Genomic DNA, 24,380 nt, shown 5'->3' with positions numbered 1-24,380 from the left:
CATACAAATCTTTAACGTAACTTTAAAATACTGTACACATGTCGGATAGTTTTCGGTGATCATTTGAGGAGGGACTCGAAGAACAATCAACTAAAATTCTTCTACGATAAAATCTATTACAAATGACCAACCACAAAGCTACCGACTATAAAATTTTCGTATTGATATGGCGGATTGTCGATATGAAAGACTTTCAGAAGCAAAAAATACTTAGAACACTAACTAAAAATGCACTAATTTATATTTACAATTAATCTATTCGCCATAAACTAAAAGCAAGAGACAATCTCATTTGAGTACATAATAAATCACAACATTACAGATCTCTCGCCGAAAAAATTGACAAGTCGAAGCAAATGAAAAATTAAGTTACACTTAAGTACTAACTTACTTTCCGTACGACCATCGCCATATTAGAAAAACTCCGTGCTTATCTAACTTTACAAATTACCTAATATAAATCTATGTAATAAATACAAAAATCTCTTATTTTATATAATTTCCTATCGCGTGTCGAACTTAATCTATACATGACTATATTCTTATAGACAAGCTTTTTAGTTTCCCTTTCAACGGAAGTTTCAGTACTAAAGTACGGTTTTAGTTTAAAGACAGAATAACCCATATTTTCAACAGAATAACTTGTCTAGTCAGAATAATAGTCATAGATTTAATGCACAGTAACCGTTGTTAAAATTAAGAGCGTTTACGACGCTACATTTGACTAAAAGAGAGATCAAATCATTGCCACGTTATGGAGAGGGCTACGTCGTGCTTGTACTTCAGACGTAAATAAGGAGAAAATTTTGATTGCACTAAGCCACTATTTTTTTAATAATTTATCATTCATATATCGTATTGTATAGATGTTCCCTATTCATGGGTAAATGTAAGATGTTCATTGACAAATCATTGCACAGCGCACAATGATAGTATTTAAACCGCCAATTGTATACTGAGTATTATACCACAATGGTAAAGTTTTAAAAAGTATCTCAGTTTCTTTATTAAAAAACCCTAAACTTCTCGGCCATTTGACTGGATATTTATGATTCTGTCATGTATATCTGTGTCGTGCTTTAGTTTTGACAGATTGTTACTTGCGACGTCAAAGTCAATTGTCATACAAAATTTTACTTCTACTGGTAAGACGAATATAGACGCGCGAAAACACATACCATAGATAAAACAATGCGTCACACAGATAATAAATACCATAAACAATATTAAAATTGAGTCGTTTAAAGCAGTACCTTGTGCTTTAAGGTGAAGCTGCCAATAAAAAGCATGAAAAATCACCCAGTTCTCCGATGATTATTGTCACACGGGATGAGATTAAGAAAATACATATTTACTGTACAGTTTCAAACATACTTATTCGTATAATACATTTGAACACTTAATATTTACATTACGCAAACTGTTGTGGCAAAATAAGTGAAATATAATGGCGACTATCCACACTCGTTGAGACATCACGAACCGTGCGCGAGTGTGTACAGCCGCCATAACTCAAAGTATCAATTATTAATCCATTTTTTTGAGAATTTACTTATCGGCGAGTGTAACCAGTAAAGAAATATTTGAAGATATTAGATATTTAAATGAATTGGTCTATATACATTGGCAAGTTTTCTAATGTAAACAAACTGAAATTTAAAAACAATTAAAGATTTGTCATTTTAAAAATTCTATGTTTTCAATTATAATTGATACTTTGCGTATAAAACTCTAAACAGCGTTCAAACTGTATAAAAATTCCTCTCGGAAATATAAAGCGACTGTACAGATAGCAAATAAAACTGCACCCTTGGTGAATAGACTTTCTTAAGCTACACTTAACCGCTATTATGTCCTACACTATGTTTTAAAATTTTCACTACACTTGAGAATAGTGAAAAAATTAAAAACGCTCAAATTTATGTTAATGTAACATAATTATTAGAGGCACTGTGTGTATTTCAATTATTCACAAACACTTCTAGTAGACAAGTTCTTCTATTTAGCCCAACTCCGAAAGTTTCTCTAGCCATTGATAACTCCACTACACTTAAGTCCCATAGATAATAGAAGGCTGTCGCTTGAGAATAGACAATAATTTTCGTTTCATTTTACAAAAATATTTTTATATTAGTTCTTAAAACAATGACGACAAAAAAACAAATGAGTATCTTTTGACATTTGCAGAGTAATTGTCAACTGTCATTCTATTGCACTTGACGGCGACGCCGTTTAAAATTGCCAAATAAATGTAACAAAATTATGCGTTAAAAATAATGAAACAAAAAGTTTGAAAAAACAAATTAATAAATATGCCAGACAAAATCGAACCCGCCGAATAAAGTAGGAATAAAAATATAAAATGGCAATATTTAAATAACGCATCAGGCAAGATATTTCAATAAAAAAGTGAGAATCAGATATCAAAAGAAAAGATGAAGTAAAAAATTTGAGTAAATAAAATCTCAAACCCTTTTCAAATAAAAAGTGATATTGACAAGTTCACTACAAATTATCTTAGCGAGAGTTTTCAATTAATTTTTGTTGTCTATGACTCATAAATAGGTAAGTTCAGTCTTTGACCAGCCTGTATATATGGTGTTGCGCGCCGTGTTCGCTGTTCGACACTTCGAAGACGAACGCGGCGCAAAGTAATGTCTCTTGAGTATCTCGATTTGAAACCACCTGGAAGTTATTATATTTAATTAAAATTTCGTTTATTAAAAGCATCTACACACAGCCCTAGATCTCTTCGTGTAGGCAAATCGTACCCTAATTTTATTATTAACCCGTATGCTACTGCCGATTCGAACTAAGAGCCGATTTTATCCACACCACCATTGTCCCAATATCGCTACTGATTTTGGGCCGTGTGTAGACACTTAGTGTATACAAATATTGGTTAGTAATAAGGGGAAAAACAAACGGCTTTGTGGCTAACAAAGCGATCTCCAGGCAACCCTAGTAATAAATAAATACTACGGGAGTGCGTGAGTTAGTTAATAAAGATAAAATTACAAATGGAAATAAAGTTAACTAATTACTCAACTAAAATATAAAAAAACGACGGGAGTGCCGCAGGAGTGAAAACTTGAATATTAACGTTGTGCATTTTTGATATTTTGGAATGGTTAGGGAATAACTTTGGACGAATTGCTTTAATTATCAGTATAAAAGTACTATCATTTATGTGGTAGAATACAATATTTATTTATTGTGCTATCGTAAACAAACATGACATTTTATATAACATTAAATACGCCGCGCCAGCTGCCTACTATCAGGTCACGTGTCCTGACGCGAGTTTAACATTTTTTACCCATTCCAAAAAAAGTGTACAACGCCGCTAAAGAAGTCTTCACTTCAAAAAAGCTTAATGAATGAATCACAATCAAAATTCGCGAATGAGCTGATAAATAAGCTATGACATGTATTCGAGGATTTTAAAAGATGGAATCAATTGTATCGGGTAGTGAATTCCATAATTTTCCATAGCAGAGAAAAAAGTATGTGATTATTTAAAATAAATGCGATATTTTAATATAAAAGAAATTTATGAATTGCGAAGAAGTGTTGCTATTTGAATTGATTAGGAAATTGTAGATTTTAATTAGGAAGTCTGAAACTTAATTATGGGCTAAATTGGAATTATTGAATATTGTAATTTTGTTTGATTAGAATACAACACTTTAGTAAGGGATGATATCAAAACATACAAAATCAAGGGCATGGAAATTAAAAAAATAATTTTATTAATGGATTTGACCAGTATTCGCTTTCATACAAAAATATTTAGTTTTTTAGCAAATACACTTTGCAAGCAAATATGTTTGTACTAAAGTGTATTATGGTCCAAATAAAATTTGAATTCAACTTAATAAGAAACTAGAATTTATATATCTTCATTTCGAGTCTATTGAAATATTGCGATATAAAGAGTATGACCGAATAGATAGAGAGAAAGATATTTGTAAATATCCAGCGAGATTTTAAGTTATTCAAATACTAAATAATATGGGAAAAAATTGGCAATAATATTTTAGTAAGAAAAAATACTCTATGGTTAGATTTAAAAAAACCATAAAAGGCAAGCAACCCATCTACGCATACGCATTAATAGATTCGTGGCCGGCCTTTAAAGGAGTTTTATTTATGTATATAAATCTCGCATGTATATTTTAATGAAACCCAAAAACCTCACCTGTAATATTGTAAAGTTCTCCAAGACGCTATTCATCATATATTTCTCAGGTAAGTGTTTCAGTTTGTGTATGAAATTGACCATATATTCGCACATGGGCGAACGGTGTATGCGATATACGAATCTCCCGCCCTCGAACCGGGCGTATTCAGTCTCCACTTTTTCAACAACTTGTTTCCCAAACGAACATACTTTAGTACTGCATGTTATCGTCATGTTTTCGTTGCTCTCATAACTGGAAAGATATTCAATATATAAAGATACAATGTTGACACGCATTTAAAACTAGCTCATAATATGAAGGAAAATTCTGAACTCTGAACTCTCGGTTCAAAAGGCTGATGAAAAAAAAAATGTAAGCCATTACGGGACGCTTGGCAGCAGATAATATGAAATTTCAACACCTCAATTCTTTTGACTAATGACTTCAGTAATAGTTATTTTTTTCATAGAAAGGAGGCAAACGGGCAGGAGGCTTATCTAATGTTAGTGATACCACCCATGGACACTCTCAATGCCAGACAGGTCGAAAGTGCGTTGTCGGCCTATTAAGAATTGGTAGGCTCTTTTCTTGAAGGACCCTAAGTCGAATTGGTTCGGAAATACTTCAGTGGGCAGCTGGTTTCACATGGTCAGTTGTGGAACGACGGACGACGATACAGGTCGAATTTAGTAATAGTCAATTTTGCCTCCGATTACATATAGAATGTATGTATGCGTGGCAAATGCCATCAATTGGTTTTACCCGTGGCTTTAGATGTTTCATATAAAAAAAAACATCATAGGGGAGCGTTCAAGTATTACGTCACTCAATTTTTGGAGATTATAACCCCTCCCCCCACCATGTAACGCCGTAACGTTTTTCTGTACCCAAGTATAGTAAAACGTTTCGTGACCACCATGTTACCATTATGTGGTGTTAAGTACTGGAAAGTCGGAAATAATATTACAATAATTTGTTTTTTGGTAATTTCAATCCCCGCCCCGTATTGTAACGATTTACAAAAGGACCCCCCCCCCCACAAAATTCGTTTCGTAATTCATTAACTAGATACTCACACACTAGTGACGCCATAGAATGCGGCAGGGTCGTCAAGATTGTTTGTATTGAGATCCGCCCAGAACTTGACAAGGAAGAACGCATTACGGGGACCTTTCTCGTACAATTCCTTTAAACCGCCCTTTTTCTCCGGGAATTTATCGTTAATTTGTTGCACGTCTACCGACTGGAATGAGAAGTATAAATGTAAATACAAATTATAAGATATCTTAAAGGATAAATATTAAAAAATGTACAAATTATTGATAAGTTTGTCTTTCGGGTTTTAAATAAAGAAGACATTTTCTCCGGGAAAGAAAGTCGTAAAAGAAAAATCTATTTTTTCGGTAATAATAATAGAAGGTAAAGCTATTACTAGGATAAAGTTATTTTTTTTCCTATTTGATGATTTAAACACTGTAAATAGTAACAAAATAAAAATAACTAAATGTATATTACAATAATTTATGTATTTAGACTGAAGAGCAAAAGCGTTTGTTTCAATCTTTAGACATAATTACGAACTAAGTAACCGAACATTACGATGGAACATTTTGACGTATGTCTAGGACGTAATAATTTATTACCACTCTATTGTCGTTGGTGAAATATTGCCAGTCTTTATTTGTTGTTAAACTGTCGCATTAACTTTTATTATTTGGTAAAATTACAATATAAACTTAAACTATCTTATGGTCGTTGCTATCTATTTCAGGAAAGCAAAATTAGGTAAACGAGTATTACTAACATTGTGAACAAAATCATTTCCGTAGAATAAAGACATCCTCGACTTTTTTTTTCAATGAAATGTTTTTGCAACAATCCTAAAAAAAATTACAGCTATCACCCAAGAAAGTAAAAAATGATAAAACATTAAAACAATCATAATAGTGCTTTACGACTTTGTTCCTCGAGGCAAGCGATTTATTGGATAGAGGTAATCGCAATGGTAGTACAAGTTCCTGCCTTGTAAGAGTATTATTTCTCCATTTATGCCGTGTTGTATTTTATACTGACAAACGCATACAAAAACGTCACAAAATGCAGCCTATTGTGTAATTGAGTTCATGTTACAATTAAGGCTGGAGTGTTTTGGTAAAGCGCTTCGGTAGTCGATAACTTATTATAAAAACCTCTTCATTGACAGAGCAGAGTCGGTAAAGTAGTTCATAAAATAATTGTGATGCGACAATTCCTATTTTGGCTTATTTGATTTTTTTGACCTGTTGTATTTTATACTGACAAATTTATACAAAGCCCCCTATACTTAACAACAATATGAAGTTGAAAAGCGTCGCAGAACGTGGCCTATGGTGTAACTATAATGTTACAATTGAGGATACCTGTGATTGTTTTGGTAACCGTTGTCGATAAAGTGGATAAGTTAAAGTAAAACTGCTTTATCGACACAACAGAGTCGGTAAAGTAGTTCGTAAAATTTGTAATGCGACAATTCTTAACATTATACGTTTAAATTTTTTGTTCAAATGTTCTCATCACAGTACTGGCATTAAAGGTCCCTTATTGCATTATATTCTCATAGCATTATAATGCAATAAGTAGTATTTATTAGTATATCAATGAAAAATCGTCACTAAAAACATAAAACTAATAATATTAAACTTTATTAAAAAAAAAATCTTATAACAAATTCACAACGAACAAATTTTACGACAAGTTTCGGCATACTATGACGGCTATCAGGCACAGAAGGCCGATCACCGACTTGTCCATAAAAATATCAACAAAAATCAAATGCCAAACCCGGGTTACACCTTTATAAATACATATAAAAAGTATATTATTTACCTCTAATAAGGGATCCGCATACGTAACAGTACCACCTATATGTACAAAGAGATGCTGCGCCGGCGCCGTGCTCGGGGGATACTGAAATATATAACAGTTGAATAACTTTTGCACACTTCTTATAGAATTATAGTATAGAATTTCCCTTTTATTATTAAATTAGCTTAATGCATGATTCTAAATATTCATTTTGACCAGACAAATTTTTGTTTGAATGATATAATCCCTAACTAAGACAGAATTTAATGTCCAGTTAAACTGTAAGAGTATTTCATTATTTGCTGTATTCATTCTAATTACATAAATATTAATATACGTCAGTCTCTTCGTACTATTAAACATTAAAACTGGATTTAAGGGAAGGTAGGTTTGTAGGTTTGTTCTTTTTCTATTATTTAAAAAAAAAATATATATATATCAGAGAAGTTGTCTGTTTTCTAATTTTTCTTTATCATACTTGAGGTTACGAGGTTAAATCCCTTTCGAAGATTTTTCAAGGAATGTTTGAATGTTAAAATGTTCTTTCCCATAAAAAAGGGAATGCAAGAATATGCCCATTTCGTAGAAAATATAGATCAAATCTCACCGTATCAGGATCTCTAGGGTGTTCTACAAAGGCTGAGAACTCTACTAAGCGCAGTTTGTGCGTGGCTATCGCTCTTCCTTCCCAGGGTGGAGGGGGAGCCACATCCGTCCCACCCGGGACAACACCGCCAACTCCCGGTACACCTTTGTAACCCGCACCGGGGAAAGGTTTTACACTGGAAAAGATAAAAGATATAATTATAAATTCGTTTTAACCAATTAACGACGACTCATTGGTCTAGTGGTTAGTACCCCTGACTGCGAATCCATGGGTCCCGGGTTCGATCCCCGGCTGAGACGAACATCGATGTGATGAGCATTTGGTGTTGTGCTTAGGTCTTGGGTGTTTAAATATGTATTTATATGTCTATCTATCTATAATATGTATGTATATCCGTTGCCTAGTACCCATAACACAAGCTTCACCAGCTTAGCATGGGACTAGGTCAATTGGTGTGTATTGTCTTTAAAAAAAAAAAATTGTTACTACAATATTTTTGAAGTTATAATTCTGTGGCGCGTTAGGGAAAAATGTGGAAGTAATTTTTTACGATGCGCGCACACCGTCACAAAAAACCGACACCCTGAAGTTAACTATAGTCAACATTTTAGTTTGAAGTTATACTTCTTTAGGCGCGTTAGGGAAACATGATGAGAGTATTTTTTTTTCTATTGTTAGTGTCGTTTTTTCTACAAACGTAGAATAAGGCGAAAGATAAAATTTTTGATTTTTTTTTATCTTGTTACGCCAAAGAAGTATGTAGTTACGTGTTAGAACACGTGTACATAAGTTTTTTATCCTTTTTTCAAATTAATATTCTTTTAAATAGGCCATACTCGATTCAGTTGCCTTCATCACTGGCACACTACGTTAGATTCTGGAGAAAGAATAACTGTGTCCGCTCAAAGTAAGAGTAAGTAAGAGACTTTAGTTTTTGTCGAACCCGAGGCGGTTAAATTGCATATTCCCACCCAGGTCTCTGATTACCAGAAACATAAGCCTGATGCGCATTTCCACCCGTCTCAAAGGCAAAACACACTCTTAAAATCTTCAGTCAACGCAGTATATGCCATTCAATTAATTTAGCCAAATCGATTCTACAGATAAAAATAAATAAACAATTATTCACTTATTTGTCTGGAAATATCCATGATATTAATAAACACGCGTAAAAAATAATATTACAGCGACAACTTGACAGGTGCAACAACACGTTTCTTTATATCATTTACAGTTTAATTAATTACCACTTAGCTATCTATACGTCTCTGAGTGGATATTGTTATTTAAAGGTATGTATATCCGTTGCCTAGTCGCCAATCGCCATAACACAAGCTTCACCAGCTTAGCATGGGACTAGGTCAATTGGTGAGAAATGCCTTAAAAAAAAAGACTAACAATACGATGACGTCGTAATACTAAAGTCAAACGACAAAGACTATCGAATAATACTTTAAGTCGAATCGTACTTGCGTGAGTTGTATTTGGAACTAAACGGAAGCATAGTTGTGAATTTACTACGGGACTTTTTTGAATGGTATCTCGCTGTTGGCCTTAAGGGCCTTTACAGCTCAGCTCGGGCTGTTTTAGTGAGCGTAGTTCGGCCGTAATGGACCCGCGGCTAGCGCAAGTCTTCTGCGAGATTCGAACCTCGGCTTGGGACGTCGCAGGATAAATATTATGTTAACCCAAATATATACTCACTCTTGTGACGTGCCAGCTTGTAGACCGGGTTGCCAGAATTGCTGAAAACAAAAGAATAACGTATTAGTAATTGAAAAAGACATTATTCAAAAAACTCTTGGCAGTCGATTTGAAACATTAAATATAATTATGAACAAAAATATTCAACTTTTGCACAAAATTTGCCATAAGTTTTTTGATGAATCTCGTTAGACCAGCAAAACGACTAGGTTTAAATTAAGCGCACAAAAATTGCCTTTTGACTGTTAAGAAGCTGATGGAAATATGAGTTGTTTGAACTTGAATTTTAGTTGTTTTATTGGGTAATGCTCACGACTACCATGAAACCATATAAGTTTATAAGGTTTCCCATTGTTAACTTTATCAATGCTAACTTCTTTTACAATTCTAGCGCAGGTTCATATTCTAGCGCAGGTTCATACAAATGATTAGAACTAGCGCGTTGATTAAAAATCACAAAAAGTACTTTTAATTTATTAAGAATTACCTGTATTAAATTGGATCTTAAAGTTATATTTTTATGTACATATTAGCACATTGAGAATTAAATCGTTTTAACTATAATAAATACATAATGCTTTGTTCAATATATATCTATCTATAAAGTTTCCTCTATTTAAAAATCGCGTGAGTTTTCGAAACTGTCAAATTTTCAGCAAACGATTAAGCTTAGTTCAGAGCAATATACTAGTATATATACATTAAAAATCAATTCTAATACCTACTAATTTTTTTTGTGGATTCAAATCTAAATTTTTTAAGAAATTGCGTTTCTTAGGCTTCAAGTTACGTGATAACAGCTATCAGGCTGTTTTAGAAATCACTTTATATGTAAAGCTTTTAGATTACAATTCTCTCTCTCACAAAACCCAGATAGTTTTGTGTATATTTTAAAGCCATCATATAAAATATGATTTATTATTCTAGCTATTTTTGCGCCCAAAAAATCTGGATCTATTTGGAGGAAATATTCAAAAACGAGGGATTGTTGTTTAAACTGTAACATTATATGTAATTAGTTCTATGATGAAACGGTTTTAATATAGCATAGGTAAAATAGCATTTGTAGAAGAAACAAAAGCGCTTGATACAATTTAGTTAGACTTTCAGTTATGACTTAGCTTAGGACAAACTTACACTTAAGTATTTGAGTCAACTTAAGTGTCTACAAAGTGACTTTAATGTACCTAAGGCATGTATTCCAAAACATCTCAAGCTTCGAGCTGTGGTATTATAAAAAAATGATTCGAAGCTTTGAGTTTGTTTTGGTATACAAGCACAAGTTATAAGCCAATCGATGTTATTTCTGTATATCCTCGCGTGCACAACATGCCTAGATAGAAGCAACACAATAAAGGCTAGTTTCGTGTGAATTAACACAAAGGCATGCCTCGAAAAATGTACCGTGTGATGGTACGCCGGGTGTGGCAAACCCGCCACTATTTGAGCGCTAGATAGTGTGCTCATAGACTGCATCGCCTTTTCTTTCATCACACCACCGTCCTAGATTATTTATCAAGTTTTAAACTTGCTACATATCTTGCAATTTATTGTAATAATATACGAAAACGAGAAAATTCTTATACAGAGGATGATATGAATGAAGAAAAACTTTTCAGCTCTCGTCTCAGTAAAACATCAGTTTTCACCTAAATCGTAACGAGTCGAAGATTCTACAGCCTTATTTGACAATAAATCAACACGTAACAATTACGACTCGTTCTTTAGATGTGTCCGTAAACTTAAACTTATATATGTCACCGTAAAATTGTAAAAACCGTTAGATTGTAATCTATCTCGCGAGATTGTAAACTGTCGAAAGATTGTGAACCTCAACGAACTGCTTACAAATTAACGTATTATTATTCGGTAGTTATATGAAATTGTTGGGAAGTAAAATTAATCTGTAATTGACCAAAGAAGTTTGAATGATAACTAAGTTAGTATAGTACAATCTACCGAATAATAATACGTTAAATTGTAAGCAGTACGCTGAGGTTCACAATCTTTCGACAGTTTATAATCTCGCGAGATAGATTACAATCTAACGGTGTTTACAATTTTACGTTAACATATACGTTTTAACTGAGTATGTTTTTATATACGCGTGTATTGTCTGTAACTTTCCTAGCGTTTACTTCACCGTTGACATATTAATCTGATCTGTGATTTACTATATTTAAGTCTGCTTAGATTTTTTACTTACCACTTTGAGCTTAGCTTGTATCTCTCGAAGTTTCCGCCTAGCTAGAACCTGTATGTGGGATGATACTTGTTTTCTTGTTCGCGTTTTCCCCGTTCTTAATTTTATATATCTTGCTATAAGTTCGTTTCTTCCTGTAATTCAGAGAAAATAAAGTTAGCGATTATAAAAATAGATAATTATTATTACGTGTAAAATCCTATAATCTTGACATAGTCTTACAATTGCTGATAACATGGATTTATAAACATATTGTCGATACCAGCTTCCGAAATACACAATACTTAAAGCTACATAATTTTTTATTTTTTAATATAATAGGGGGACAAACGAGCTTGCGGGACGACCAAAAAGGGCAGTCTTCGCAGCCCATGGACACCAATTTTTTGTGGGTGCGTTGCCGGCCTTTGAGGGAGGAGTACACTCGCTTTTTAAACATTTGGAGGTCGTATCTCTGAGGGAAGACCCCCACCGGGAGTCGATTCCACAATTCGCTAGTTCGCAAAAGAAAATGCCTTGTGAAACGGACTGTGGAAGACCTCCAACCATCAAGATGATGTTGGTGAAATTTAGAGGTCGTACGGCTCGTACGGTGTTGAAAAGATCACTTAATACTAATCTAAAACGATTTTTAATATAATAAAATTGCTGATGGTTCGTAGGGAGCGAATAAGAATAAAAATATTTGGTGTCTTTTACAGAAATTATTTAGCTTTCAGTGTACTTGTTATCTAAGAGAAATAGCAGGACTTTGAGCAAGAAAGACTCTATAGGGGAGAGTGTTACCTTTGACATAGCATTTCGAAGTTTGTTTACTGAAAGATACACTTTCTGCACATCAAGGCATACAACGCTAGAATTAAACATAAAACAATCCACAAGGTATTAAGGTAGTAAGTCTATTGTTAAGTCTACCACGACAAGTCAATTCCATATTCAAAAAGAATGTAACACGAAAAGTGGCAATTGAGATATTCGCGAAATATTTTGAATAGTGAATACACAAGTGTACGCGCCCCAACAGGCAACAATGCGACGGGCAGGCAGCACCAACCGAGATCGTTATGAAACAATTTTCAAAATATTTTGAATAGCTATTTTCAATTATTGAAACTGCAGCCGAGTCGGAATGCGGACGATTGGCAGGGGTTGAAATTTTGTTTTATAAACAAACTTTATTTCAAAAATTAATTCTGGTATTTAGTTATTTTTACTAAAGTGAAAAAATTTAAACTTAAATGTTTCAAGGTGTTTAATAAGTGATTAAAACAAGATAAATGTTATTTGTTTGTTCTGAATGTAGTGTTAAAATAAAAATCAACTTATAAACATACTTCGAGCTAAATATTTTTTATTGTTTGATATTAAAACCAAGGCAAGGTTACAGATAACATTTTTCAGTAACAATTTATTTATTTCCATTAAAGCCTTTTATTTTTTATTCAATCGCTAATATATTATCGTAAATGTCACAAAGCATATTTTTATTACACACTTAAATAATTGATACATTCCGATATAATTATCGGATCTAATAATGTCACATACGAAAGGAAGCGTAATAGAAGAACAATTTTAACAGCGCCAATAAAGTATTAATTTTGTGGACAGCATATAGCGAGTGGGAATCGCCAAAGTAAATTGAAATCTCATTGAATTCGGGGAATGCGATGGCGTCGAGAGACGGCTGGTGCGAATTTAATTAACCCCTTGACTGCTCGTTGAGGCAAACGTGCGTAGATATATTATATAGCTATATTATAGCGCTCGTAAAATTTCATAAACACCTATTAATACATAGTTTCATATACAAAGATTTGTAATGCAAAAGTCCTTAACAGAAGAAATGCTCACATTTCAGCATAGTGTTGAATTTCTTTTGATTATTTTTCCGACCCAAATATCGGCCAATAGAATTGCACCATTCGACGTCACGTGGTACAACCTACATGGTATTATACTGATAATTTTTTGTGAAAATTTTCTCTGGTCGTTGCTTCAAGAAAAGTATTAAGTAGTTGTTTTATTCATTATGAAATTCTTATTTGTTAACTGTACATTTCGTCTCATGGTGCAATTCTATTGGCCGACATTTGGGTCGGAAAAATAATCCCCCGAATACCACACGAGCTTCAAATTTATCGGGCATTTCCCTCAAGGTTCCCTGCAAACAAATATAGTCGTCATGACGACTATATTAATTGTTTGCAACGAACCTATCGGGAAATACCCGATAATTTTGAAGCTCTTGTGGTATTATAAGTGATAAAATTAGTAGTCACTCAAATGGATGTGAACATGAATAAACCAGTGTGAGATGTCGCGAGTAACATCGCGCCAATCCAGCAACAGAGTGCTTTCACCCGAAACGTCGTGTGCGCCTCTAAAAATAGCGGGTGCAGGATGAACTCGGAACGTTTCTATTCCGTAGCGAATAGAAAAACAAGTGATCATTATTTATTAGTTCGTTAGATGGCTAATTTGGTCGAGTGCCAACGCTACGCGAGTCGAGTCGAGTTGGATGAAATTGTGCGTGCACGGGCGTGCAGCTGCCGCATATGAATATTCAGTTTCTTCGAGAACCACGGATGAATCATTTCGTATCTTATCAATGGCGCTCTCCAATAATTAAATCTCGATACTCGTCGATATTTTCAATGCAATAAGGATTGGTTTACGAATCGTGTTTCAGGTATAATTTATTCTACCGAAGTTATCGAAGATCCATCAGAAACACATTAACGACCTATCTATCAGCCGTGACCTTTTAAAAGCTTTACCGCAAATATGTTTCTAGCAACGTTTTGTTAAACATGTAAACTCATCATAGAATATTTTCTTTAACGAATTTAAGACAGTAAAAAGTTACTCAAAAGGGTCTCAAAGGCCTTGTAATTGTAAACAAAAACTTGATCAAAGATATTTTAAAGATAAATGCGTTTTCTGTCCGGTTGCGTACTGAGTTGATGTATGTCAACCGGTGCTATATCGGCAGAACAACTTTTTCAATTAGTGATACGTCAAAAATACGTATATGTAATATGTGGATAGTTTCTGTAGGCAAAGGAAAAACACATAAATGCTAGCGCGACAAGCGTCGGCGTCAAGGCAGAATTTCACGCTGACCCAAGCAGGAGATATGCGAGCCGAATCCTTAAAGGGTTGAGTTGAGACGGTTCTAAGGAGGATTTCTCGGGAGACAATCGGGAGTTATGCCCAGGGCGGGCGGGGCGCTAAACAACGGGCGCGGAGCCCGCCCCTTCTTTATATTTTCTTACTGCGTTCGCCGCCTAGCGCGGCCGGGCCCCTTACACGCTCGCTCGCTCACTAATTGCGCATTCTTCGCATAGTTTAGCCCTCCCGTGAACCCCCGGCCTCCCCCGGACCACGTGAAGCCGTGCGCCGACGAAACTTTCATACAGCGAGGATATTGAGCGGTTTTGAATGTCTTAACTCACGAACGTGCCTGCAGCGGCGCCGATGCACGCTTTGAACCGAACTGTTTCCAACAACTAGCCACAACATTTCGCCGGCTAAATTACCGCTCACGTGCATCGCTGCTTCGGTCATACGGTAACAATTTATTTCGGCAACTATGCTGTTTCAGCCTCAAAGCTTTCTGTTTGTGAGTTGGAAATACTTTTTAATTACATTGTAATTAGAAGACTTTGAAGTCTTTTAAAGCGATTTTTAATATCACCTTTACAATGTTATGTTAATTAATATTTTAATTAAACTATTTGCATTTTAATGGCGGTTTCTCTGAAAGTATTGGCTAGCTGTTTACTATGCACATCTATACAATGCTTCATGAATCTATCCCCAACAAATAGTAAGACTATAAAAATTAACGGACAAATTCGTTGACATGTGTAGACCTTAGTGGAGTGACGTGAAGACGGTTGCTCAGATTAGGTCTCGAGGGTGCGGAGAACGGACTGTGGGGTGGATATAGGGCTGTCACAAACCGAGTAAATTAAATAATAGATTGATTCATTTATGAACTTGAAAAGCACACTGCAACTAGAATTTTTTGGAATATATTTTAACTATTAAAAATCAACTCATATAGAAGTGATCCCAACTCTCACAGAATGGACCTAGAACCCCTTAAAAAGTTGTTGATGGTTTAATACAAATTGTATAGAATCGTGCGTTAAAAAAAAAATCGCAAATAAAGTACAGGATAAAAACTCCTCGACATCTTAATTTCCCCTAAATTTGGAGGGAAACATTGTTGGCATCACTGTTATATAGTTGCCTTTTAAGGAGTTAGATTATCACCTTACTCGTATGTACGAGTGAGAGATTGTTTAAGGCTGTTATAAAACAGTACTAAACAAACCGTAAAGATGGTATCGTAACGCTTGGTTTTAATACTGATCTCCAATTTTGTCTATGTAACGGCTGTCAAATATCATCGACCTTTAATAGAGAAACAAGACCAGTAAGTAAAGCCAAACATCTTCTAGTATAACTCCAGTTCTCTTGTATGGTACGAGTACCAGCCCTAGATGACCCGTGACGATGCTAGATTAAGCCGGTCCAGCACGTCCGCGAGTAATGTTCTCATATATTGTCTGGTCCAGCGCCCGCAATTATGTTCGTCTTACGCCGGCCTTGACAATATGACAACTGCGTTTTGGAAAATTCATTTCCCGCAAAGTTATCTCCCACTGAATTTAATGTTCTGCTTTTACTGTTTTTAGTGTACCATCTATATGCCAATTAATCTTTGTCCCCTTTAAAAAAAAAGGAATCTATAAAATCATTTCACGAATATATTTTATCAGTAGGGATAGTATATGTAAGATGCTGCTGCAGAGGTTCAATCCATGTTTGTGCTGCAGAAGCGGGCTGTTCGGAGTATTTGCTGTGTGGGAAACACAGCAAATACTCCGAGGTAGTAGATACGGAATAAGTTTAAGGGATTAAATATTATGAGACTATCGGCTCATTATATTCATGAAGCCTCGTTGGATGTACAAAAAAATTTAAACGATTTTAAAGCATATAGTGACTTTCATCAGTATAATACTCGAAACAGAACTAATCTAAGCGTACGACCAACCGGGCTCTAGAAGATAAACAGTGGTTAAACTATTTCCATATAAGGATTGCCTTATATATTATAATACAACAAACTCCCAAGTGAAATTAGATAATTATCACTGAATAAATTCAAAAACCTCATTTAACGTAAATTAATCAATAAAAGTTTTCATAAATTTAACCTCGTGATTAATCCTCGGGATTGGTTTACTCCAGTTGAAACAATTTGTTTAACTCAAAATTTGGCGATTAAAATGAGTGGCCGAGAGTTTATTTCCAGTTCTTGCCCGCTCTACGCCCTTGACTTGCGAACCTGGTAGTAAATGTAACTTTTGAATCGATTTAACATCTTTTCAGTTGACGTTCATAAGTGTACTTGGTTACCTGTATGAGCAAGTTATTTTGAGTTTGAGAAAAAGTTCTCTAAACGCATCACTAACAACAAACTCGTATTGAAACGCGTAAATTATCAATAAACTTAAAATACTATAAATTTTTTACACTGTAAAAATCAACTAAAACTCTATTAACGCATAATATAATTTGATTTTAACAATTTACTGAGTAATAAGATTTAAATTCCGCATTTCTTTCCGTCTATTAAATCACTTGAGGTGGACACATTGCGGTAGATTTGTTTAGCAATTCCGTCTAGGGGTAGTCCTTTAATTAAAAGCGGGTATTATAGCTGGAGAACTTAATGTACGTCCGGCGAAATGGCCTTTAATGCCACGCGTCAATTATACCCCAACGCACGTAGAGGGACATGCCTATTTTATTTGAGGGTTGCTATCTTAGATGTCCATTTACAAGTTTCTCGTTCAGGATATTTTTATGCCACATCTTTAATCTTTTATGTCAATTTTTTAAGAGCAGTAATTGTAAAGCGTGTTTGGTTGAACCACGTGCTTAATAGATCTATTTTCTCATTGATACTAGTATTTTTTTACTCATATACAAAAAAAACCAGCAAAATATAAGGGCAAAACTCGAAGACTGCTTTTTCATTTATTTCTTGAACTCTCAGAAGGTTATAAAGGAAAAAAATTTGGAAAACGAACAGCCTCTTTGCTGCAGCATATCAAATATGTTGTTGACAAAACATAACTAATATATTAACAAGCTTTTTGAATAACTAATGGAAGTTTAACAATTGATACTTCATTTTAGCTATATTTTTGATAATATATATATGTATATATTGGGTAAAAGGTATCAGTACTTACGCCAGGCTTTCTGCTAGCCACGAGAGCGGATAGAACCGCTAACCACTATAAGTGCTTCCATTAATATCACTTAGCATTCTATTTTAGCCCACATCTATTTATAGAATAGGCTAGAAATCTTAGAGTAATCTACGATTTTAAGCAATTCTATACAAATCATTCCATTGTGAAAAACTGGCAATTTTCACAAAAGAAAAGCTGACATAATTAACTGTTGAATATAAAAAAGATTTGTTCTGGTTGTTAATTTGCTGTAGGAAGTGAAGAGCGATCGTCACGTCGCCTTAACGAGCTCCCTTACTTAACATTGTAACGTGAAAAAATTCCTCTTGTCTCAGAGGATTCCTTCAGCAATTAACTGATTTCAAGGAAAATTAGGGCACATCGAAACGACATCCCTTTTAGAACTAATTCTAAATACATTCATTTTTTATTAGGCACGCAATTTATTTGGTTTTTATTACAGGATACCAATCAACGGATAGTTGCGGATTAGTTTAATAAACAATGTGTCCGAATTCTGTATTTTTGTTTCTTATGTAAACTGGCAGAAGGCTCATCTGATGTTAAGTACCCATGGACACTTACATTGCCAGAAAGCTCGCAAGTGCGTTGACGGCATTTCAAGAATTGTTACGCTCTTTTCTAGGACCCTTAGTGGAATTGGTTCGGAAATTCTTCAGTGGGCAGCTGGTGGTGCGCGGCAAAAATTTTAATAGTAGTTAAAAAGTCATGGACGTAGTCAAAGTCAAAAATCATTTATTCATGTAGTTAACACAATGTACACTTATGAACGTCCAAAAAGAAATATACATTAAATGCTTAAAATTTTACATTTACTGCCAGTTCTCAAATCAGGGGCGTAGAACGTAAGAGAAGAACTGGCAATAAACTCTCCGCCACTGTTTTTAATCGCCAAGTTTTTTGTTTTACTCAGTAACAGTATGTAACTTTAAGATATTTCATTGATATTTTGATCTCATATTTAAATATTGATATTCATACGAAATCGCTTGCTAAAATCTCTATCAACTACAGTACACGGTTGACTATAAACAAATGTCAGTTTTACATGCCCGTGTCACGTTTGTGATCATCGTTTAAGTTCGATTGTGTCAGATTTACAATAGACAAATGTCAGTTTTACATGCCCGTGTCACGTTTGTGATCATCGTTTAAGTTCGATTGTGTCAGATTTACAATAGACAAATGTCAGTTTTACATGCCCGTGTCACGTTTGTGATCATCGTTTAAGTTCGATTGTGTCAGATTTACAATAGACAAATGTCAGTTTTACATGCCCGTGTCACGTTTGTGATCATCGTTTAAGTTCGATTGTGTCAGATTTACAATAGACAAATGTCAGTTTTACATGCCCGTGTCACGTTTGTGATCATCGTTTAAGTTCGATTGTGACAGATTTACAATAGACGTGAGATGAAAAATGACTCGTTGCACATTTTCAGCAACGCCGAGAAATCTTGCTGTGTTACTTATTTGCTATTACTATTACTTTCTTTATTTTAACATGATTATGTATTTATTCGCGGTTTATTGGCTGACTTCTTCAATACAAAGAGTCCCCTCGATTATGAGGAAGTTGCATGGATCTGGTAGGCGCTGCTGCTTGTAGTTATTTTCACAGTATATCCTTTCTATAACATATTTTCATAAGTATCTGATCCTCATTTTAACACGTTTTTGAGAGAAATAATAAAATAAACGTCGTGTCAAGTCACCTCCTATACAATTTTATTTGGCATGATAAACATAACTTGTGCGAAAGCCAAAGAAATCACAATAAGACATAAACCTCCAAAGATTTTGACGAAATCAGAACACATTTTTCGCAAACTCAGCGGATACGTGTTCCTCAAAACCGATCCGAAGATAATAATTGTCGGTTCGCTTCCGTGGAATCCTATTGCGCAAACAGCTTTGTCGGCACATCAATGCCTTTTGTCTTGACACTCGTGCCACATCCATTGTTCTGTTTAGAAACCTTGATATCGACACATGCGATTTTGAATCGGCCAAGTGGACCTTTCGGTTATATTCAATGAGATTCCCAAATATATGTATCGCTGCTTAGACAACACTATTTGCTTCATCAGTTATTATATATGTTTAGAACCAGCTTTGCATCTATTCCATTAAAATTGGGCAAAAATAGGATGATTTATTTATTTATTTACAGCTTATGTATGGCCAAATTTGAACTAAAAATATTATAAAACTACTAGCTGACCCCGCGAACTTCGTTTCTCCTTAATTCCTAGCCTACCTTTTTAGTACATACCAACATGGTATGTGTATGTGTGTACACCTTTTAGTGTTCTCTATATAAACCTCAGAGTTCAAGTTATAAGTTCTAAAGTAACAAATATAAAATAGGGGTTGATCGTAGAGGGTAGATGAAAATTAAGCATTGTATATATTTTTGTATGCTGTATCATAAAAAAAATAAAAACAAAAAAATCACTTAGGAGTTTGAAAGATAGTAGCCGATTCTCAGACTTACTAAATATGCATAAAAATCAGTCGAGCCGTTTCGGAGGAGTATGGAATCAAACATAGTGACAAGAGAATTTTGTGATTTTTATAAAATTACCAGTACATTTTTAAATAATTATATCCCCCAAATACGCTTTACAAAGGTCGTTCTCTAAAGAGTCGAGAAAACTAATAAGCTGCGAGTGTAAGCGGGATATGGGACCTTGTTGACGCTGGCAGCAAAAAGGTTGATAAGGAACATTTAAAAACATTATGCTTTGCCCCTTAAGACTTATATATTAGGCGTATATGACGCATATCAACACTGCTTGGTACTCTTTTGGAGAGCTGGTCATCTAGCATGCTCGAACTCACCGTACATCTTGCCCTCGTCCGATAGAATGATCTTCCGTCTTCCACAAGGTGGGTATATCGCCAGTGCCTCTTGAAAGCTCTGCTCGATATCTGGACTCCATACTCCCTCCGCATCTGCCGCTGACATATCCTGGAATTGTTAATATAAATTTTAGAAACTCGGCATTATCGTAAGTCAATCCAACTTCTTGATACGACGGGAACAAGGCAAAGAGAATTAATTATACCTTTATTATCATTATATTACAATTACCTAAGAATGAAAGAAATAAAACGTAGTGTAGTGAAGATAGAGGTTTAAGTTTTTTAGTTTAGGTTATAATTGTTATTTTATCTTTTTAGTTTTAGTTATTATTAATTTTTAGTTTTTATTTTTGTGTTTGTTACTAATGTTCTAATGTCGTATTTTTTTGGCATACACACTGTTTTAGAATAAATAAATAAATATTGTCAAAACATTGTCGCACACTAATACTGTTAATGAACATTACCTTAGTTTAAGCTATTCATTAGTATTGTAGAAAATAAAGTCAACATAATACTAGCCATAATTATTGTATAGGCTAGATTGTAATTCATGTAAAGTCTCTCCCGCTTTTGTGGGGGTTTAAAGTGAGAACAATAAAAAAAGAAACTCGGCGTCGCAAGGTTGTTGTAATATTCCTATTTTTTTATAAGAACTGCAAACGGGCAGGAGGCTCATCTAATGTTAGGTGATACCGCCGCCCATGGACACTCAATGCCAGAAGACTCGCGAGTGCGTTGCCGGCCTTTTAAACATATTGTTAAATTGCTGGACTAGTTTGTCTGTACTGTACTGTCCTTCTCTATTTTACTTTATCTCTAATGTACTAGTAGCTGTCCACATCGTATCCCTAACTTTCGTACTAACTGATCTAACTGAAATTATTGTGTTCCATGTGTGTTTTTACTATGCTTTTAATCTTCTATGTGTTTTAATTTTTTTGACTAAGTAATTTTACCTACAATCTACATATTATATAGTTTAGTACTTTATATTTTATTTATTTATTTTCCTCACAGTGGAAGAGGAAGAGATCGTTCGATAGCGATAAGGCCAGTTGCCCTCATTTTTATTTAATTATTTTTAATTGTACCTACTGTATACGTATTTCTTGCAAGAGTAAATAAATAAATAGTTTACGGCCTTTCAGATAATAATAATTGCTTAGGGACACCCACTTCGGGGATCTCGCTTCTCAAGTCTGTATGACGTGTGAGACAGACATTAAAATTTAAACCTAATCTATATATATAAAAAAGGTTATGTTGGTTTGTGTACGCTTGAAAAACTCAAAAAGTTCTGCACTGATCGAGCTGAAATTTTAGCATGATATATAATCCGCATCAAGGATTGTTTTTATCTATTTTTTTCCACGAGTATTGCAAAATTAAACTTATATGAAATGTTTTCTTTGTTTTGTTTCTCATTTCTCAAACATTCAATCACAATGTGCCACAGCGAAGCGTGGCGGGTAACAGCTAGTACTGTTATAAAATATAAACTCGACAAGTCAACTAATTGAACACATGTATAGTTTATTTATTTAAATACATAATTCATATTTCACGGTTTAAATGAATAAAAATCAATATTTTACAATTTGCATGCGAATACTAGTTCTCACTAACTGGTTAAGTTCAAGGTTTCGAAAGGAAACAACAAGAACATAGTACGAAATTACAAAATCGTTACAAATGAATCAACATTGTAATTTGCATGCATTAAGTCCATATTACATAATAAACAGTACCGTAACATACATTAATACTAAAGAAATCGTTGCATTATTATATATGGGGGAAAAATTTCAGCGTTGTATTTTCTTTATTGAAGGCTGCAGCCTTCGGGACGCCCCACAAGGCCCATGTACACCCATTTTAGCGGGTGCGTTGCAGGCTTTTGAAGGAGTATCTTTTTAACTAGTTGAAAGTCGTATCTCCCAGGCAAGATACCGAAGAAACGAGGCAGTAGTGATCACCCCAAACAAAGCTTCAGAATACTCTCTATAGTACACTTTGAGAACGCAAAGAGATGCAATGTCTCGTAGAAGAATGAAGCCGATCAGTTATACATTGACAATACGACCAGCCAGCAGTTTGGTCAAAAGGAACAAGCTGGCCATCGGCCATAGCCTGATGTTACAGGCCTAAAGCCTTTCTCGATAATTTATCCAAGACAGCAAGTATTTTACAATAGAGTTGTACAAACTCTTTCGCTTTATATTATTAGTATAGATAATGAACCCAATTAATTATGAACCGTTTTTCGTATTTATTACAGTTACAGCTGTTATAACGATATCGAAGGGACTACTCATATTTGGTCGTAAAAACCGATAGTCTTAACAGCCGATGACGTTCTTAAGAACCCAATACAATAGAATTCAGCCGGGACCTTTGATTTTGGTCAATATAACCGGTATGTTGTTCTAAACGATGGCCTCGTAAATGGTTTTGACAGTTTTTTTTTTATAGAACAGGGGGCAAACGGGCAGGAGGCTCACCTGATGTTAAGTGATACCGCCGACCATGGACACTCTCAATGCCAGAGGGCTCGCGAGTGCGTTGCCGGCCTTTCAAGAATTGGTACGCTCTTATCTTGAAGGACCCTAAGTCGAATTGGTTCGGAAATACTTCAGTGGGCACTAGTTCCACAAAGTAGTGGTGCGCGGCAAAAACTGCCTTGAAAAACGCTTTAAGTGAAACTAAAGTAATAAGTACCAAATTGTCGATAGCTATTTGTGGTTTATAGTTTACTAAAACTTTTACTAAAACTATTTTGCAAGTCCCAATCAATTTGATAAGTAAAATAATTTTGGCTAAGGACACGGACTAATAATAACTTACCGTATATTTAATTACAAAATGTATGTAAAAAATAATTATACAAAAATCTAGGTCATCTAGATAAATTCAAAACGACCATGCCAATCAGGTTCAGATGTTTAAAATATTTTAGCCAATTATTATTTCATATAGCAAGTGCCAAAAAATAAGTAATTAATTAAAATTAATTAATGTTATGAATAAAATAATTCGAATAGCTTTGAATAAAAAATTCTGTAGATTTTCGAAATTGTATAACTTGTTTTACGAAATGACTTAAATATAAATATGGGTATGTAAAATATACATAAAATAAATAAATCAATGGCGCTACAACCTCTTTCGGTCTTGGCCTCAGATGACTGAATCTGTTTTATGATCATTTTTAAATGTAAAGGCAAGTAGGTGATCAGTCTCCAGTGCCTGACACGCCGTTGACTTTTTGGATCTAAGACATGTCGGGTTCCTCACGATGTTTTCCTTCACCGTTCAAGCAAATGTTAAATGCGCACATAGAAAGAAAGTCCATTGGTGCACAGCCAGGGATCGAACCTACGACCTCAGGTATGAGAGTCGCTCGCTGAAACCACTGGCCAATAACTGCTCTCAAAGATACATTGGCGTTATAAATAATTTTCTTCCGTCAATAGCTTTCCAACAACTATCTTTTCTCCAGGAATCGAACTTAGGATCTCCGGGTTATATAAATAAATAGTAAACAATTAAAACAACATAATAGCGTAAATGTATATAGGTAAAAATATTTCTAAAGCAACATCGTGACTGTAGTAAATCTCTTTATAAGATTAGATTATTTATAATTTGTTTATAATATTTCGCGA

The 24,380-nt window shown here is 34.5% G+C and overlaps 1 protein-coding gene across 3 annotated transcripts in view; it reads right to left on the bottom strand.

Annotated features, from left to right (window-relative positions):
• Nucleotides 1–900: 900 nt before the first annotated feature.
• LOC125057709 (protein scalloped) overlaps nucleotides 901–24,380 on the bottom strand; it is an 88,239-nt gene continuing 64,759 nt past the window's right edge. For 2 of the 3 annotated variants that reach the window (XM_047661535.1, XM_047661536.1), the window contains 9 exons: nucleotides 20,689–20,818; nucleotides 11,546–11,676; nucleotides 10,744–10,842; nucleotides 9,340–9,380; nucleotides 7,636–7,810; nucleotides 7,050–7,130; nucleotides 5,261–5,427; nucleotides 4,202–4,436; nucleotides 901–2,685 (listed from right to left, as the gene is read on the bottom strand). In XM_047661535.1, coding sequence (XP_047517491.1) covers nucleotides 2,572–2,685; nucleotides 4,202–4,436; nucleotides 5,261–5,427; nucleotides 7,050–7,130; nucleotides 7,636–7,810; nucleotides 9,340–9,380; nucleotides 10,744–10,842; nucleotides 11,546–11,676; nucleotides 20,689–20,818 — 1,173 coding nt within the window. In that variant the 3' untranslated portion in view covers nucleotides 901–2,571. The remainder of the gene's footprint in view (nucleotides 2,686–4,201; nucleotides 4,437–5,260; nucleotides 5,428–7,049; nucleotides 7,131–7,635; nucleotides 7,811–9,339; nucleotides 9,381–10,743; nucleotides 10,843–11,545; nucleotides 11,677–20,688; nucleotides 20,819–24,380) is intronic. The other variant, XM_047661537.1, reaches the window with a different exon arrangement.

Source organism: Pieris napi, chromosome 17 (genome assembly GCF_905475465.1).
Source record: "Pieris napi chromosome 17, ilPieNapi1.2, whole genome shotgun sequence".
Lineage (NCBI taxonomy): Eukaryota > Metazoa > Arthropoda > Insecta > Lepidoptera > Pieridae > Pieris > Pieris napi.
The sequence above is the reverse complement of the archived record's forward strand: the minus strand, read 5'-3'. Positions and strand labels throughout refer to the sequence as shown.